The sequence below is a fragment of the Amblyomma maculatum genome, chromosome 4, assembly GCF_055883805.1.
Source record: "Amblyomma maculatum isolate TAMU_Amacu chromosome 4, ASM5588380v1, whole genome shotgun sequence".
Taxonomy (NCBI): domain Eukaryota; kingdom Metazoa; phylum Arthropoda; class Arachnida; order Ixodida; family Ixodidae; genus Amblyomma; species Amblyomma maculatum.
In genome coordinates, this window is record NC_139347.1 from 140,555,581 (window position 1) to 140,574,513 (window position 18,933).

An 18,933-nucleotide genomic window follows, 5' to 3' on the forward strand; every position below is an offset into this window, starting at 1 on the left:
AAAGTAAAACTAGAAGAACAGTGACGCTGCAAGCAGCATCTGAAGCGGCGTGATTGGCCGATGTACCTGTCTGATCGCAGCTGTGGGTTGGCATGAAGTAAACGACAGCAAAAGCAGTTATGCGACTGAGCTATATTTTGGAAATATGGAACTTCCTGCCTGCCATAGCGCACACTTCGTGTGGGGGCATCAACTGTTCTATGCAGTTCAGGTTTGGGGAGGTCAATTTCGGCGATAGCTGGTTGTGTGGGTTATTCTTCAACGCGATCCTCCATCTGGATTAACTGGGACAAGTCTGCCCATGTCTGAATTCCATAGATTTACATGAGTGTCACCAGGGACCGCACTCCTAGTCCTAGTTCGAATTATTCAAATATCTGAATTAGCTGGTGCTAATCAGATTTAATGCACCATGGGCAATCCTGTAACAAAAAAGCTGAACAGTGATTGCTCTTCTCTATTTTTCTATTCATTCTTTCTGATTCAGTATTCGATGTTTGAAAGCATTTATTTATATTTGATTCATATCTGAAAATTTCAGTATTCACATACCCTTATTAGGAAGTTTACATAGATAAGGTGACCGCAGCTAGCACAGTACAGGGTTTTTATTTCAGAGATATGGCTTTCAGACCTGCAATAGACATATAGTAAAGCCTTGTTAACTCAACCCCTGCAATTTCGGTAATTTGGATACTTCGGATTGCTGCCAGAGTCGTGCTAAGCATTCATGCAAGTCTGTGGCATAGGTTGGCAGAATCACTCATGAGTTGACTCACTCGGGCTTGCTCACTGTGACATTTTGCCCTCATGCGCTTTTTGTCCATTTATTGACTGCAAAGAGGAGGAAAGATTTACCGCCGTGACAAAGAACAGGGCACGGTGGCTTGGCAACATCTCTCAGTGTCCGGAACAGTGAAATCTATAGAAAGTCTTCCTGTGTGTGCTCCCTGCTATATTTTGTACATTTTGCACATGATGAATGTTGCCACTGATGCTTTTAAAGTGGTTAAAGGCCTAGTCTAGTCCTTTCTGACGCTGTTTATGCCTGTTGTCATGCTGTAACATTAAACTCCAATTATTTGATAACAAAGTAAAATTCAACTGTATTGCTTCACTCTCATGACAAACGATCAACCAAAGCACAAAAAACGAAGCCTCCTACATACTTGAAGGTAAGTTTCAAAGAAATGTACCTTCAAGTATGTAGGAGGCTTTGCCTAAGGGTAAGTTTCTTTGAAACTTACCCTTAGGCTAGTATAGTAAACTTAGCCCAGTAAAAAGCTCTTCTTGATTAAGGGTACGTCTTTGTCAGCGCTACTTGGAGTAAAGAGGTTGCTTAGCTCTGAGTAAACTCAAGTGAGCGAGTCCTGATGAGTCGAGAGTCAAAATGAGCGAGTGAGCCCATGTGAGTCACTTGTTGAAGTATGTCGTTAGTCGCAATGAGAAGTTGACTCTGATTATGTTGCACGTTAGAGTGAGTATAAGTGCGTTGCAAGTGAAAATGAGTTCACGGGTTTGATGAACCCGAGCGTGTGTGGGTCTGAGTTTGAGTGAGCCCACAGGTTGACCAAAATTTTGAGGGAGCTTTCATTATTTTGCGAGGTATGGTCTGTTGCATCGAAAGCTTGTACATTCGGAACCACTAAATTATTGGTTAATTTTGATGGCCTATTGAATTATTGCTGTGTTGAGATGTGACCTGCCTGGCAGTTAGTATTGTCCAGATATTCATGCTGAAACCTGAACTGCATGTTACATTGTTTCCTGCGCCCAGCCGTGATTGCTGTGGCAGTTGTGTTACACCGCATTGGCAGCGGTGCATTGCTTGCAGCATGCTGGAGGCACATGTTCATGCCAAATTGTCACCATCAAAGAAAGGTAGCGACTGACGCCACTTTCTCTGTTTGTGGGCTCAGTAAACCCTGCCTTTTGGCAGCTTCACACTGATATATATTGTTTGTGAATAATTATTTCATTTGGCTAATGAATTTATTTTTCAGCACAGAGTTTTATTTGTCGTTAATCCTTCCGGGCTGAGCAGCTGGTTCATATTTACGGTAGAGACACCTAATGTGCCTTTTTTACACTTGTGACATACCTGGAGACATTTGCGAAGAGGTCACTGTTACCATTTTTGTTTGCAGCGTCAAATCCGATGGACTCCAAGCGGCGAGCAGAGAGTTGGAAAAAGAACCGGCGGCAGTTGGTAGGTCCAGCCTTCACACCTTATTTTGTCAAGGCAACAGTGAATTACTCTGTATTGGGGAACTTGGATGCAGTCATTGAGAGAATGAGAGAAGCAAGCAACACACCATCATTGGCAATGCATTGTCCCTGTTCTGCCTTTCATTACTGCTACCTTCAACTGCAAACTCTGGAGGAAATGGCTGTTAGCCTTTTGCACATTCTGATAGTTCTGTGACCACACCACCACTCGAGTCATCAGCATGCTTCTTGTACATAAAGTACCGTATTTACCCAATTCCAACGCACACTTTTTTTGGGAAAACAAGTCTTAAAATCGCATGTGCGTTAAATTCGGGTACAAACTGAAACTGCCCCATAGCTGCCCATCGTCATCACCATAATACAATGTGGCAGCTCACGTGTTGCTGGAAACCATGGGAGCACGTTTGCTTGTCGTTATCTGCGTCGCAGGAGCCATTTGCAACCGGTGTGGTGCTTGTCACTACTTGTCATTCCTCTTAGCGAGCATGGCACAAAAGAATTCACAGGACGAACCGCCTCGCCTCGCTTTTGCTACGTTTATGGCGTGAGCTCGTCATCCGTAGCATGACTGTGGTATTATCCAGCAGCCTCTCCATACGATATAGTTTTTGAGAATAGATGCAGTGGCTATGAAGACAAGTCGTGTCTGCCAATAGAATAGCTTTAAGCATGAAGTTATTCTGCACGCAGAAAAGAGCAGCAATAGGCATGAAGCATGTCATTTTGGTGTGCCAGAGACTTGTGTTCGCGATTGGCGAAGACTGAAAACTTCAATCTTAGAGTGCAAAACGTCAAGAGTGGGGAGGTTTCCTAACCTTGAAGATGAGCTGGCCGACTTCGCAAGGCAGCTGCATGTGGATCACGTGCCAGGCACCACCAAGGTGCTCAAGGTGAAGGCCCTTGAGTTTGCGCTTAATCGAGGCCTCTCAGGAAGCCAATTCAAAACAAGATGGAATCTGATAACAAGACTCGTGAAGCGCAAAGGATTTTCACTTCGTAGACAGACTGGTGTGTGCCAGAAGCTTCCGGAGGCTTTCGAGGAGAAGCTGATTTTCTTTCAGCGATACATTCTATCGTTGCGACACAGCAACACGTATCAACTTGGGCAGATCGGGAACGCTGACCAAACTCTTGTCATATACCCGCCAATAACACAGTGGAGTCGACTGGGGTGAAACAGGTTCGAGTGATTCTGTCCAGCAACGAGAAGACCCGGGTAACCGCAATGTTGGCTCGTACTGCAGATGGTAGCAAGTTGGCTCCTTTTCGCGCAAGACACTCCCCAAGTTTGTGAACTTTCCACGAGGCATTATAGTGCATGCCAATGAGAAAGGATGAGGACACGGATCTAGTCAGACTAGATTGACTGTGTGTGGCGCAAGAGGCCGGGTGCTAGCTTGGGGCTCCGCTCCGTGCTTGTTTTGGACGCCTTCAAGTGCCACTTAGACCAGCGTGTCAAAGACAAGCTTGCAGTTTGCCAGACGGACCTTGTGGTGACACCGGGTGGGATGACTTCCCAGCTACAGCCACTAGATGTACGTATTCAACAGGTCCGTGAAAGACCGCAGTCGCGCAGTGTACAGTCAGTGGTTAATAAATGGCTACCACACTTTCACAGCAAGCAATAGGCTGAAGCGTGCCTCAGTCGAGGAAATGGCCAGGTGGTGGCTGAAGCTTGGCTTGGAATTTCATCAGTTATGGTTGTGAAGGCATTCAAGAAATGCGGAATTTCTAATGCCATAGACTGCACTGAAGACGAGATGTTGTGGTCGGAGAGTGAGAAGGAGATGTCCGAGAGTGACAGTGAATAAGTTTGAGTGAATAAATTGCCTGTTTCTACCTGAAAATATAGAAATGGTTACACATTTTTTTTGTTCGTGGAAATCACATTCACGTTAGAAGCGGGGCTTGCAGTTTTTTTTTTTTTCGATCCCCGAAATTGGGGTGCATTAGAATCTTAGTTTGCAATTTTTGTTTTGTTTTGTCGTAAATCGGGTGTGCGTTAGGATCGGGGGCGCATTTGAATAGGGTAAATACGGTAAACAGAACAGCATTGTTTTATTAGCTTGACATCTGAAGAGGAAGAAACAGCTTTATTAATGTAGTAGCATTAAATGCCCCGTTGTGCAGAAAATCCGGTGTTGCAAGCAAAGAATCACAGGCTTGGTTGGCACTGGCAGGTGACATGGCCAGGCACACCCTTTGTCAAAAGTTTAAAGCCTAGGGGGTCTACTTCTGAGCCATACTATGTCACTCATGATGCATTCCCAGGTTTCCACATTTGGAATATTTTTCCTCCTGCCCTCTCCAATGGCTACGATTTCCACGATCATTAAAGAAGTCATAATATACGGTTTAAAAGCAAACCTCCTGGACTCTTTTGACAAAGGCTGTACATAGTAGTTAGCATACATCGTGAGACCATATCACCTGGCAGTAGCTGCCAACTCGGGCAGGTGAGCACTCCACAGCTGCTGCCGTGTGTCACCTGTGCCTGTCACTAGCATGAATGATGCGTGTGCATAACGGGTTGGTAGTTTGTTTCCAACCAGTGGAGCTCAAGAAGGAGAGGCTTGCATGTGCAGAGCAGGTGTGTGGAAAGGGTGGTTTTTGTTTTGCTGCTGAAAATTTATCCGTGTCTCTGCATCACCAATAGAGTCAAGCATAAATGCATCAACAACTAGCTCGTGCGTGTTTCAGCTTGTACTTGCTTGATGATGATAGAGTTTACTTAACACACGCTCTGCTCACTCACACTATGTGTCTGCTTTGCCTAAAAAACAAATGAGCTGTGGACTTGAAATCTCTGGTATTCAGGTGTGCTGTGGGTGGTGAGCCAACAGTTGCTCGGAAAGCAGTGCTGAAATCTTGCTTACTGGTGAATGTTTGACCTTCCTCTCATTGACATGTAGTTTGGCTTGTCAGAGAGCTTAGCATTTGCCAAAGGCCTCTCTTTGGACTAAGACAGATGGGGTGGGGTGCCTGTGTGCTGTGCTCTGGTTAGTTTACACCTGCACTAGAGGCAGAGTTGTAGATGGACCCTCGTTGGAGCGTATGCGCATGCTGAGTGCTAAGCTTAGTTTGTGGTGTTGCCAACATGTCACTGTGTGCAGGCATACTCCACGGTCGGCACACCCGACTACATTGCACCCGAGGTGTTCCTCCAGACGGGCTACAGCAGCTCCTGTGACTGGTGGTCCTTGGGTGTCATCATGTACGAGATGCTCATCGGTACGTCTCACTTTCAGCTGCTGAGCAGAGCAGTTAGGGCTGCTGTCAGTGTGGGCAACAGTAGTGGGTCCATATGCCTGGCGAGACTGTGCTCCAGAGAACCTGGCATCTGCATTGTGAGGTGGTAAAGTCGAACCCAGATATATAGAACCCGGATAATTTGAATTTTCGTTATATCGAACTCACGGAATATCCCTTTAAAAACCCCATGTAAAAGTATAAGAAAGCTGTGTCGTATATCGAGCTCCAATTTCACCGGTCATTCAATATGTTGAACTCTACACCATATAATGGAAGGTGCGCCTTTCCCTAAGAAAGTAGCATCACCCTCGGCCGTTTGCCACATGACGTGTTGAAACCACACGTAGAACGAACAAGAGTTACCAGTTCGGCGACAGCTGGTCTAGAGCGGCGCCGCATGCATCTGCGGTGATCGTTTGCTGCTCGCCAGCATGTGATGTTTGCAAGCCATGTGCGTGAAGGAACGAGAGGGAACCGGTTTGGCAACAGTGGGTATGGAGCAGATGCAGCCAATGCAGCCAATGCAGCCATTGTGTTCGGAAGAGGGGGAACAGCACGATAGAGCAAAGCGCAAGGGTGTGTCCATTCTTCTGCCGAGCTTTCTCTCTCCCCTTTCTCCTCTCTTCTTCCCCGGTATTCGTTCGCAGCAGCACGCACTATGCATGCGCTGACAAGCCAGCCTGGCCCGTGGCAGACAGAACGTCGGACGCTTTCTCCAATGTATGTTGTGAACCCTCTGTGCACGGCGTATGACAAGCGATGCGCATCCTGTGTAGTGCTGAACGTGCAGCGTAGAAACTCTATGGCGGCTGCGGATATTAAGAAGTGGAAGATTTTTTTTTTTGCGGGAGTCGTTCATTCTTTTTGTCGTGCTGAATGTGCAACGTAGCGTAAGCTATGTTGGCTGCTGAAGTTAAAGGGGCACAGTGACGTTTGTCAAGCTGCTAAATCCAGCCAACTTCTAGGTTCTTTACACCGTGCCGACGTCAAAGAAGACTACGAGAATTGGCGCACGGATACGAGAGTTATTCGGTTTATAACATTCTTAATGCAAGAAAAAAAAAGAACAGTGCGTCTGAGTCAGTGTGAGAGAGAGCCCTTCTTCCATTTCGCTCGCCCAGCGCTAGACTTGGGCGGAACCTATGAGAAACGCAGCTTTCTGCTGACGTATCGGAAGCTAACCACCACGGTTGCCTGTCCAACTCAACTTTAGCTGCACTTTTTAGCAGCGTCGTTACCATGGTAATGACGTTGCGAAGGAGCTGTGCTATGGGGACCGGCTTCTCCGTCGTCCCAAAGCTAGTCTAGCCCACCAGACGCTGCTCCACACAATCTTTGCGGGCGTGTCAATGAGGTAGACCCGATGGTTAGCAAATCTGCGTCACCATTTTGGCCTTCCGCCGGCGTTCATCGCTGCTGCTGCTGCCATGGCTCACTCGAGCGCTACTTGTGCGAAAGTTCTAAAACAATTGCGAAAGGCGGCAACGGAGGAATGACGTACAGGTGCTAAGGCAAAGCCTACCCTGTACCTGTACAGGGCCAGCAAGGAGGTCATTTGCCGGGAACGACTGTATTACAACTCCTTGGGCAGTGGCCTGCTGGCGGAATCCCGCTGCGGACTCTGATGTGGCGAGTGCGCTTCATGAGCAATCTCGACAGTGCCATCTGTGGAACGTCGGCAGAAATAATCAGCCATGTGGTTTTGGATTGTCCAGCATTCTGCCGACAGCAGAGATCCAAGCATTGTCACCTGCCTTGGGATCCTTGGGATATGACGAGCTTGCAGGAGTGACCTTTGTACTTGTGACCGTAGTCTGGACAGCGAATTGGCAGACTTTTTTTTTTTTTTAATATTTGGCTTCACTGTGCAATTAGGCAGCACTTCAAGAACAGACACGGAATTAAAACACCTTTTATTTGTTTTCTGCTTAGTAACTTGAAGAACAGAATGTAAAATCTAAAGTGCTTGTTCAACCAATCAGCGAAGCAGCGCCCAAGTGAGAAGGAAATGTCGTATCAGTTAACGAACTTCGTCGTCGTGTGTCGCTCACATCGGTGCCAAAACGCTGATTGTTTAAGCGGATTAAAATATTAGGCGCCACGATTTCGCCGTTATGATTGGGCTTTGGGGCATCGGGAAGGTGTAAAAAATCTAGAGGCCGGCTGGAATTAGTGGTCTGGAGAATGTCACGGGGCCCCTTTAAGTGGGGACACGGGTCTTTCGGACCAAAAAATCATGAAAAAAGTCACTTCTCAGAAAATGCTATTTTCGAAATCAGTAGCTCTTTATCTACCTATCTGCTTTTTTCATCTCTACGATCAGTATATTAGTCACTGTGCCAATTTATATAACTGATATTGCCCGAATTTGGGCCGTAAACGGCCACCGAAACAACCATTTTTCGTGAGCATAGCTCCCACTTTGTGCGCGGCACCGGAAAGAGTCGTCTTTCATTTTCAAATTGCCGCCTCTGCCGTTTCCATTTGCCTATTTGTCACATAGGAAATAGCAAGAAAGAAAACGTGGCATTCGCAATCTCATTGGCTTTTCGGGTGCACGTGATGGCAGGGCGTCACTGCATTGGTGGAGCTGGCTGGCGGCAATTGCGGAGACGTGACGTAATCCATCTCCCTCTGTGCACACATATGCAGGCTACCCACCATTCTGCTCGGAGACGCCCCAGGAGACGTACCGGAAGGTGATGTCGTGGCGCGAGACCCTAGTGTTTCCTCCCGAGGTGCCCATCTCGGAAGATGCACGGGCACTTGTCCAGGGCTTCTGCTCGGAGGCTGACCGACGTGTTGGGGCACAGGGGGGCCTGGCCCAGATCCAGGCACAGCCTTTCTTTCGCGGTGTGGATTGGGAGCATATTCGCGAGCGGCCTGCTGCTATCCCCATGGAGGTCAAGAGCATCGATGACACCTCCAACTTTGATGACTTTCCCGACGTGGACCTCAAGATCCGTGGGTGTCTCTTCCATCTCCTCAGTTTTGCTCGCATGTGCACATTGGGTTGCTGTGCTGATTTCTTTGCTTTCATTTACACAAACTCTGTTAAACTCTGTTATGACGAATTCTTCGATAACAGAACATTGTGAGAGCATTCAATTAGTTTCTCGTAGGATTTGTTGTAAAAAAATATCCGCCTATGACGAACTGTTTCACATTTCTTTGATACAAACTTTTGCAGCAAACGCGAACCACTGTGACCCTTTGCAGGTGCTCATGAAGCATCCGAGTTGAGGAAAGGAAAAACGGACTGGCAGTCATATGATGTGATACAACAGATCTCCTTAGCAGCATTGATTGTGTCCTTGATTTTGCACTGGTCATCTTCTCATTTTGCCCTTGAATTTGATTTTCGTGCTGTTTTTTCATTCCACTGCTGTGTGTTAGGAGGAGGGTAAAGGTCTCTGGGTGGAGGCCTTTTCGAGTGGAGGTATAGGGAGGTGAGTGGTGTTTCGTAGGTGACAGATGCATTTTTATTTGCTGGTGGTTGGAGGTATCTTCTGGGTCCGGTGGTTGCCTGGAAGGTGCCCAGATCCCTGATCGGAACTCGTGGGAGGAATGCTTCACTCATATGCACACATTGACTAAGAATTGACTTTGAGGTATTACTTGCATTGCGTATGTGCTTAATGCGGAGAGCAGGTACAGTCGAACCTCATTATAATGAAGTCTCATTTTGCGCAGAAATTCGTTCGTTATATCCGATATTCGTTGTAAAAGTACATACAAATACCTACAAAAAAAAATTCTGTTCATAAACCCAAGTAAAGGCTACCCTAAAATGGAAAGCACAGAGCTGAAGAAAAAAGCATTTTTTTTTCTTTAAAGCATGGTATAAGCACGCGAAACCTTACCTTTCATTTTGCACTGCCAAGCAAAAATGAGCACACAAATCGGGATTTAGGCCATGCAGAACTGATTTATTTAAAAAACGACGTAATCTTCATTTGGCGGCACTTCACACTATTCATAAATTTCTCAACGAAATCGACACTGTGCAGCGCTTTCCCAATGTCAGCTGATTTGGCCACAGGTAGGTTCTCAAGGTACCTTCTCAATTTCTTCGCCATATCGGCGGCCTCGGTGCTGCTGAGAGCTCGCTCTTCGCCTTCTTCTTCACTCTCATCGCTGCTCGTAGCATCATCTGTAGGAAGCAGCTGATCGACAATTTCTTGGTCTGTCAATTCGGGCGCCACAGCCAAGTTGTCATCGGCAGCAATAAAGTCCTCGAACGTAACATTCGGAACCGCCAGTTGACGCCATCACGTCTCGTCGAAATTGTCCGCTTCACCTTCAGAATCGTGGGCGTCGTTGGGCTCAGTCTCGCTGGTGGATGGGGCTAGGCCAGCATCAACAAAGCAATTTCTTATTGTCGACTGTGCCACTTCGTTCCATGCACCGTACAGCATGTCCAGCGTAGTTTTGAGGTTTATGGCCGTTGATATGCCCCTGTCTACGTCAAATACGAGCTGCGTAACCAATCGCTTTCGGTAGCAGCATTTTAGTGAGCGAATGATGCCCCTGTCTAATGGCTGCAGCACTGAGGTCGAGTTTGGCGGCAAAAAAACTAGGCGGACCGCTTCAAGTGATACAGACACCTTATGGGCAGAGCAGTTGTCCAATATAAGGAGCACTTTCCTGCGCTGCTCTGCCATGTCTTTGTCGAAGGCCTTCAGCCATGCTTCAAAGAGTGACGACGTCATCCACGCCTTTTTGTTCGAGCGATAGTCCGCTTGGACATTCCGGGCGTTGCGCAGGCACCTGGGGCGAGCAGATTTACCAATAACAGTTAGCCGCCTTTTATCTGACCCGTCCATGTTGACACAAACAACAACGGTGACGCGGTCTTTGCTTTTCTTGCCTCCTCGGCACAGTTTGTTCTTCGCAACGAGTGACCTTTCCGGGAGCAGCTTAAAAAAAAGCGCAGTCTCGTCCACGTTGTAGACATTGCGCATCTCGTAGCCATCCAGTTGCATGCGGAAGCTTTCTGCCCACTTCTCGCAGTTCTCTACATCGACGGCTGCTTCTTCGCCCGACAAGGTGTGGCAAACAATCTGGTGGTGGTCTTTAAATCGCTGCAGCCAGCCACTGCTTGCATAGAAGTCATCGTGGCCTGAGACGCAAGCGAGACTTCTTGCCTTCATTTGAAGCACGGCACCAGACATAGGCAGGTTGCGCGCTCTAACGTCCTTGAACCACGCGAACAAGGCATCTTCAACATCCTGGTGGTGACAATACCTGACGCGCTTCCTGTCGTTCTTCACGGCACCTGCAGAGTGCACATTTTCTATCTTCTGCCTTGCGCTCAGTATGGTTGACAGAGTGCTAGGCGCAACGCCGAAGTCTGCGGCAATCTCTTTTTTTTCTTGCGCCTGCTGTCGACCGCTCTGAATATTTTTATCTTTGTTTCAAGAGAAACTGCTTTGCGTTTCGGCGCCGCCATGCTGCAAGATGACTGCACGACCTTGAGGAAAGTGAGCACACGCGCGGGTCGGCAAAAAGTAGGGGCAGGGGCACGCGGGCGGTGGTTCGATCACGTGCAGGTCACATGCCAGGCAGCCGTTGATGCTAGATTCACTCGCGGTCCCTACATGGCGTGGCGTGCGAAAGCGCGGGTGATTCAAACACAATTTAGGTGGAGGCAACGCGGGCGGTGGTTCGATCACGTGCCGGTCACATGCCAGGCAGCCATTGATGCTAGATTAATTCGCGGTCCCTAGATGGCGTGGCGTGCGAAAGCGCGGGTGATTCAAACACATTTTAGGTGGAGGCGATCGATAAAACTGAAATTTAGCGTTTTGAAAATTTATTTTTTTTGCTTCTTTGCGGATTTTGAGTCGTGAATACGAAATATGCTTCGTTATAACCGATTTAGTGTCAAATTTTCAGTTTTTCATTTCGTTATACAGATAGAACTCCCATAGAAATAAAGCACAACTTTGCTTTTACTTCGTTATATCCGATAATTCATTGTATCCGTGTTCGTTATAACGAGGTTCGACTGTAATTGATGGTCTGCCAGGATACAGAGCAACCTCGGTTACACATCCCCTAGTTATGTGATGACCTGTATTTTACGATTATTTTGTGCTGCTGTGACAAAACCCCCTTGAGATAATGTATTAAAAAAAACCTTGATTATACAACAATTTTAGATGGACCCCGCTTCATACAACAGCTGGCTTGTGCATCCGACAAAAAAAAAAAAAAAAAGACTTTTCAGGAAATGCAGGCCGTCATATAGGTGCACTGCAGCCAATCGATAACAGGTGCACTTTAACCCTTCCACCTGTAAAGATAAGCACCCAAGGTGCTGGAAATAAATTTTATTTCTTAGATACAAAACAGTCTCTGTTCGACCACACCGTACCACCACTCTGTGCTGACCTGGGCCATTCTGCTGTGCGCTGAGAGTGCTGTGTATCCAAACTTGATCAATATGTTGCGAAGCGAATGACATTCTGGGTTGTGAGCAGTGTGGCTCACCATGTCGCAGAGTCTAAAATCGCTGACACTGGGAAATAAGCTCCGAGTAATTGAAGAAGCCCAGAAGAGAATGGGTGGAACAAAAGCCAGTGCCACTTGCGACCTCTGAATTCAGAAGTTATTGTTGAAAATAATCCTGGCCAAGGAAGACAGCATTCTACTGAATGCAAACAAGTTTGATGCGAAAATGAAAGCTGCGAAAACTAGTTTGCAACCGTTAGGCAGCTCTCGTGAAATGGTTCCATTACGTTTAATTTTTGCTGGTTGGAGTGTTTCACCATGGTATTGTGTTCAACCGCTGCTGTGGAGAAAGCACTTCTGTGAACCCCTGAACGGTCAGCGAGTAGACTGAGTTGCTGCTAGATTTAATAATTCAGTACTAACAACCTGATGTTTCAACGCTGATGAGGACGGCATTTTTTATAACATGCAACAGTAGCGAATGCTGACCTTCAGGGGTGAAAGTTGCTATAGCGATAAGTGAAGCTAGGGGTATTTCATCGTGATATTTTGTGATAATGAAGATGGGCTCTGAGACACTTCCTGCTGTAGTGATCGGGAAGATTGAGAAGCCGCAAAGCTTCAAAAATCTGAAAAGGCTGCCTTGCCAATACAAACAGAAAGGCGTGGATGGCAACTGCTATTGTTTCATTTCTGCAACAGCTGGACTCTGAAGTGGGTACTAGAAACAGAAGTATCCTCCTTTTCTTTTGAAAAATGTCAAGGTTGTGTTCCTGCTGCCAAATTGCAGCAGCCAGCTGCAGCCACTTTATACTGGCATTATCAAATGCGTCAGACAAAAGTATTTGAAGTTCCTGGTGCAATGCTGGTTGAAGTTTATGTTGATACGATCACACTGTGCCTTTAAAAAAATCCATGGCAGTGAAGCTGGGCTGCAGGCAAAAGATAAAACAGGCTTTTTTGCCAGTCTGCAGCGGCCACTAACTTTTGCCAAGTTGAGGCTGATGACAATAATTTCGGCCTGCAGTGCAGCATCACTGAAGGGATATAATTTAAACAATGTGCTTCGCTGCTACTAAAACTTGTGACAAGGAGCAGTTTAACAATGATACAGAGGTTTGGATGCCAATTCCAACTTAGAATGTATTGCAGAGTGTCGACAACACCCAGCACTTTGCTTGCATGCACGAAGATGTTGGCTATCTGCTGCTAGTAGATGCGCCAGCGCTCGAAAGGAAATAGGTGCATGAAAGTTGCACAGAGGTGCAGAAAAAAAAGATTTTTTTTTTATGATGGTAATAAAGATTTTTTGCCAGCCTGTTCTAAACATGCTTGGTTTTGTCTTTGTTAATTTAATAATAGAGTAGGCTATTTGCCACACGCTTTCCAAGGCGGTCAACACTCCCTTTAAGCACAAAGCCAAGTTACCCTGCCGACATTTCTTTATGTGCAATTATGACCCCTGAATTATACAACGGTTTCACGGAATTCCCTGAAAGTCGTATATGTATAATCGAGGTTCCAGTGTAATAATTAACTGAGTATATTCGAGGGAAGCCAAATGTGAATATTATTGTGAAGTATGTGCACATGCTTATCTTACTTGAGGTACTAGCAGTTACCGGCAGTAGCTGCGATGACATGGCAACCTTGAATAAAGCTTGTTCGTTCTTCACTTGTCGGTTCACTTTAGATATACAGTGGTGTAGCTGGCACTGAAATTCACATCATCGCAAGGGCTGACAGCTGATGTATGATTGTCTCCTTGTGTGCAGCATGTGCCCCTCCTGCGACGCCCAACAAGGAGCATGTGGAAGCTGGCTACAAGGACTGGGTCTTCATCAACTACACCTTCAAGCGCTTTGAGGGGCTCACGCAGCGTGGCGTGAAGCCTCCCAAGAAGTGCTGACCTGTGCAGCCGTGCGACGACGCATTGGGCAGCGTGCACGAACACTCAAGGAAGAGTGGTGTGTGATGGGTGCACTGTGCGACTCCCAGACATTTACTGCTGCGCCTCTATTGCTCCTGCGTGTGTCGTCGCCCGTCTTGTTTTTGCTTGCCACTCGTGGATCTGTTTGTTGTGAGGGGGACGCAGAAAGCGTTTGCATGAGCGTCCCTCTGCAGAGGAAGAGGAGGTCTGTAGTCTGGGACGCGTTTGTGGAGGAGGTTGTCTGTGCATGTGTGTGTGTGTGTTTGTGTTAGGCAGGGTGATGTGCGGGTTGGCCACTCAACTGTGTTTACTAGGGTTTAAAAGTTGTGGGAGAGGAGCTACCAGTGGAAGATGTTGGAAGTCAACACGTGCGCAAACTTCGGGTCTAGCCTGTGGCACTAGTGTTCCCGCAGGGGCGTTCGGTGAGGGGGAAAATGGATGTTTCAAGGTAGGAGTGGTCTGATGAGAAGGCACCTTTAATGGGTAATGAAATTGTAGAAGTGCTGGTGGGTAAAAGTTGCATGAAAATTACGGGTTGAGGAGGGCTGGACTAGGCAGTCACGGCTGCCTTCGCTTGTGATGTGGACAGGAGCACGGTAAGAGCGCACGATCTCTCGACTCGGCCATGCACAGCCCTGCATTCCTTTAGCATAAGGGTGTTTTTGTGGCACTGTTAGTGCAAAAAGGGATTTGTTTGTGTGCACTTTTGTATTGCTGCACCGTTTATAGATGCAGGAACTGCAAAGCGGCAGCTAGAAACAGTAAAGAAATGTGTGCAGCGCTTGAGGTGAACGGAGTCTATCCCCACGCAGTGCACTACATACGATGCCTGTCACAAAGTGCAATAAGCATTGTCACATGCCCATAGGCTAAGACTATTTCGTTTTAATGAAGTCTTAAGTGGATCAAGCCTGAGCTTTGGGTGTGTGCTGTTCACTCTAATGTTGGCTAATCAATAGGCAATGGTGCCACAAAGAAGGGTGTAATGTTAAAGGTTTTGAGAAATTGGATTACATCATTGCCATCAGGCTCCTTTTTCTTGTGAGGGGTGCGGCAAATGCTTGCCACCCTTTTGTGCCACGTTTGTTTAGTTGTACCAGCCAGCTTATTTTTTTTTAAGCAGCACTGGCGGTTAAGGTGCATCTATCCTTGCCTCTTCCATTTGAAGCCAACCCTTGCCCTGCGTTGCCTTTTTTTGTCGGCTGTCAAGAGCCTATGTTGACATTGTGTCTCACTTGATGACAGTACTGCATTTGCCATTTAAGTCTTGGCTTGACATCACAAAGTCACTCTGTGTTTTACTGTGGATGTCCTTTGGCGATTAACTGTGAGTGACACTGTGACATCATGTCACAATTTCTAGTTTATGTTTAGCAGCAAAGGGAGGCATCCCTTGAAGCCAGCAAAGAGGTTAGGCTAACTCATGATTGCTTAGCTAGGTCTGGTTCTTTTGATCCGTGAAGGTCTATAGGCTGCACGGCGGGTTAATCTCATCTCTGTGAGCTTTCAAAATTAGGTGAACCATTTCGAAGTCGTGGGCTTAAACAGCAAAGTGTGTACCGTGAGTGCTTTGCACAGTTGGGTATTAGTGCCTCTTTTAGGGATTTACTTGCATTGCTTGGTAGTGGTGTAATCGTGCAAGCATGCTTTCCCATGAGTAAGTTTTCATTATGGCATCAGTGCTTCATCTGGAATTGCCAGTGCAGTGAGGTGCGATGCCTGCATTTTTCTTGGGTAGCCATTGCACCTCAGTATCAATTGTGTGACACCACCATCAGCAGAGCACAATACGAAGTTATTCGTTCTGCCATCTGTCACCTTTTTTTTTAACTGTATGCAAGGATCAGAAGCTAATGCTTGGGTAATGCAAGTGCTGTTTGGGTATGGTCTTTATCTACAAAACGCTGTTATCTGCTTTCCACAGTTTCTTTTTGTGCCGGCTGTACCATCATTGTTGTGGCCTGGTGTTTAATTCTTGCAATGATTATGCTGCTCAGTGCTTGCTGAATGGCTCTTCAAAAGATGCTAAACTCATTTATACTCTGCCTGGAAAGTCATCATCAAAACATGGGCATTCAATATTTTATTTATGAAATCTTGCATGGTAGACTCATTGTGGCTTGGCATTTATGTATCAAAGGAATTTCTTTAAATACTAATATTGTGCCCCGCAGATTGCAGCTCTGAAATCTTTTTCAAATTTTTCTTTTCCAAGGTGTGGATATGTGTATCCTTCCTGCGAGATCTTTTGCGTTCTTTCTGCTTGCTGAATGGCACTACGATTTTCATCTTGGCAAATTGCTGTTTCAGCATGTCCTTTGACTATGTCCTTTGAGCAACAGTGCCATCTTTTTGTTGATGGAAGGAATAGGTAGAAAGAAAAACCAAGATGTTCCATTGAGTAAGTGGCAATTTCTCCAGCTGGCCATTCATTGCATATAGGCTAAAGTTGACTATGGATTAGAGCTGTGCTGGCCTGGATATTTGCTGCTGCTGCGAAGCTCAAATCAGTGTGACAGAGGTACCAAGAATTTCATTAGGTCACTTAGTATCAATATGCTTAGTAGGAAAACTAATTTCAAAGAGGCTCTAAGTATTGCTCTTCAGTAGTTGTTTGCATTCAGCTTAGCTGCTTTTTGCAGTTGCTACTTTGCCTGCCTGGACTAGCTTCTTTGTTACTGCTGTTCGTCATGAAGGCTTCTTTCCCGTCGTGTCCATTCCTGCATGTGGTTCAATAAATTTTTAATCTTAGCTTGGTGCGCTCAAATAATCATGTAGCTCAAACGTGGATTGCATCAAAAGAACCAAGGCAGCAAGGTTGGGAACTTGTCGGATTTATGTTAAGCGCCTCATGCAGCCTATGAAATGTGTGAATCGGTCAGGAACAGAAGGTACCTTGAAAATGATTTAGGGCGCTTGTACTCTTGCCCAATTGCTTAAAGGGCATCTAAATTAGCAACAGTAGATTTGAGATTACTAGTCTCTACAGACTTCTCTCGCCATTATGCTATCATCATTAAGGTTCAGCAGTAACTTGTTAGGAACAAGAATGTTGCCGATGTTGAGAGCCTTGCAGGAATTTCAAAGTGGCTTCAAGTCTTGCAGTGGCTTTTGTGTTTTGCACTTCGTAAGCTGCGGCGAGACAGACCACGTATCCTGCTAGAGAGCCAGATCTGTTTTAGGACATGCATTTGTGGAAGTTCTCAGAGGTTGGGTCAAGGAAGGAGGACTGCTGGTGTGCCGTTGTGGACCTTCTGATGCCCTGGCTGCTTTCTGAAGATTCCTTTTATCAACCAAAGTTTTGAAGCGTTAATAAACTGCCGCTGGGTGCATGGAAGAGTTGTACATATGTTTTCCCCTGGCTACAACTCCTGCTGGTTGTGGTTGCAACGTGTGTTTTCCCTCTGTGGTGGTATTATTTATTGCATCTGCTCTCGTTAACATGATTTCTCTTTTGCTTCTCCAAGGTAGTGTGTTTGAATGTAGCCTTGTGTTTAGGTGTACCTTGCAAATACGAATCTTTTTTGATGGTTTTTGATGTACCTAGTTGCAATTGTTTTCTTGCAAATGTGTGCTCAGACGGTTGCCTGATGAGCAGTGCTACTTAATGCTGCTGTATGCGCTCAGTCCTTTCTTGTTTCTCTGGTGGCACTGCTGTGGCTGCAGCTGACTGGAGCAATCCTATGCTTTATTTCTACACTGATGATAAATGCAAGGTCTTGCTGGATCAACCTGCTTACTGTGCCGACACTGCGATGTGAAAGAATAGAGCCGGGTTGTCCACAACTGTACTTTCAAATTGCCATGAAATCTGGCGTGCAAGACATCTGCAAATGTTCGACAGCTGTGTACGAATTCCATGACCTTTAACAATTGCATTTGCAGTCTCTTAGGTGGTGCCACCGTGCAGTATTTGCAGCATTGTTGATTTAGCATCCGTTGGCATACAAAGTTGAGTGGTGTTAAATGTATCTGTGAATGTGTAAATTCTTCTTTGGCTGTGCCGAGTCGTATCGATTTTAGCGCGTTATAGCGTTCAACTTGTTCCCTGTGGCTAGAGAATTCAGCCATGCTGTTGTTATTTCTTTATTTTTCCTTTTTGGTGTTACAAATTTTTACATTGCGCATAGACTGTGTTTACTGTTTTTTTCCCCCATACACTTCTTTGTAAAGCGTGTCACTTGTTCCTTTATTTTGTGTGGTGTTATGTACAGTACCTTATCCCTGAAGAGATTTTTTTCTTCCATTTTCTGTCTTTAAAAGCAGCAGTCAATGTAACTGGTTTGCTGTGGCACTATGTATATCTGCGAGGTAGCGTTGCTTGTGTAGCAGCGTGTTGAACTTTTCCTTTACAATACTGGTTGTCTTGAAAACTGCAAGTATAGTTGACTATTAAAATTATGATTGCTGCATAGCGTTCTAGTTTAGGAGAAAAGAAAATGACAATAAAGATCATTCATGGAAGAGTCTGCCATTGCAATGGTTGTCATTATTGATATCCTGCATGCATAGTTGATGGGCCACTTATGCTATGTTGGCTCTACTGCAGGTGCCAAAATTGATATGCTTGGACTCTTTTGATATGGCTCACTCGCCCGTGATAAGTTGAGAGTGGCTTTTTCACAAACAACTATGAATGGGATGTATAGAATGATCTAATGGTACTGCTAGTGTTTGCAGTTAAATTGTGTTTTATTACTCCACATAGCTATTACATTGAGGCCATCAGTACTCTTAAGGCCGTTCCACTGGTGCTGTGCAGAATTTACTACTGTTATATGCCGTTTACCATGGTTCCATAAAGTTAAGAACACAATGCAGTACGCTAATGGCTCTTGTAGGCGGGACACTTTGAGGATTTTCATTTGTATGCATGCAGGTGCTCACTCGCACATATTAGTGATAAGGAAGGCGCTGCTGGCGCGCGTAGCGTGCGTACGCATGGAACATCGGATCCGGCGATTTTCGACCGTAGCGGTTGAACAATGCGTCGGATGTCGCAAAACTATTGGACGTTGAAGGACCATCAAGTCATTCGGCACGCAGGGAGTCCACACTCAACC

At 46.0% G+C, this 18,933-nt stretch overlaps 1 protein-coding gene across 4 annotated transcripts in view; it reads left to right on the forward strand.

Moving 5' to 3' along the window:
* Window positions 1-18,339, forward strand: part of trc (Serine/threonine-protein kinase tricornered) — a 91,695-nt gene extending 73,356 nt beyond the window's left edge. For all 4 annotated transcript variants that reach the window (XM_084602608.1, XM_084602606.1, XM_084602605.1 and 1 more), the window contains exons 7-10: window positions 2,148-2,209; window positions 5,346-5,463; window positions 8,137-8,448; window positions 13,716-18,339. In XM_084602608.1, the coding sequence (XP_084458734.1) occupies window positions 2,148-2,209; window positions 5,346-5,463; window positions 8,137-8,448; window positions 13,716-13,849 (626 nt within the window). In that variant the 3' untranslated portion in view covers window positions 13,850-18,339. The remainder of the gene's footprint in view (window positions 1-2,147; window positions 2,210-5,345; window positions 5,464-8,136; window positions 8,449-13,715) is intronic.
* The last annotated feature ends 594 nt before the right edge of the window (window positions 18,340-18,933 follow it).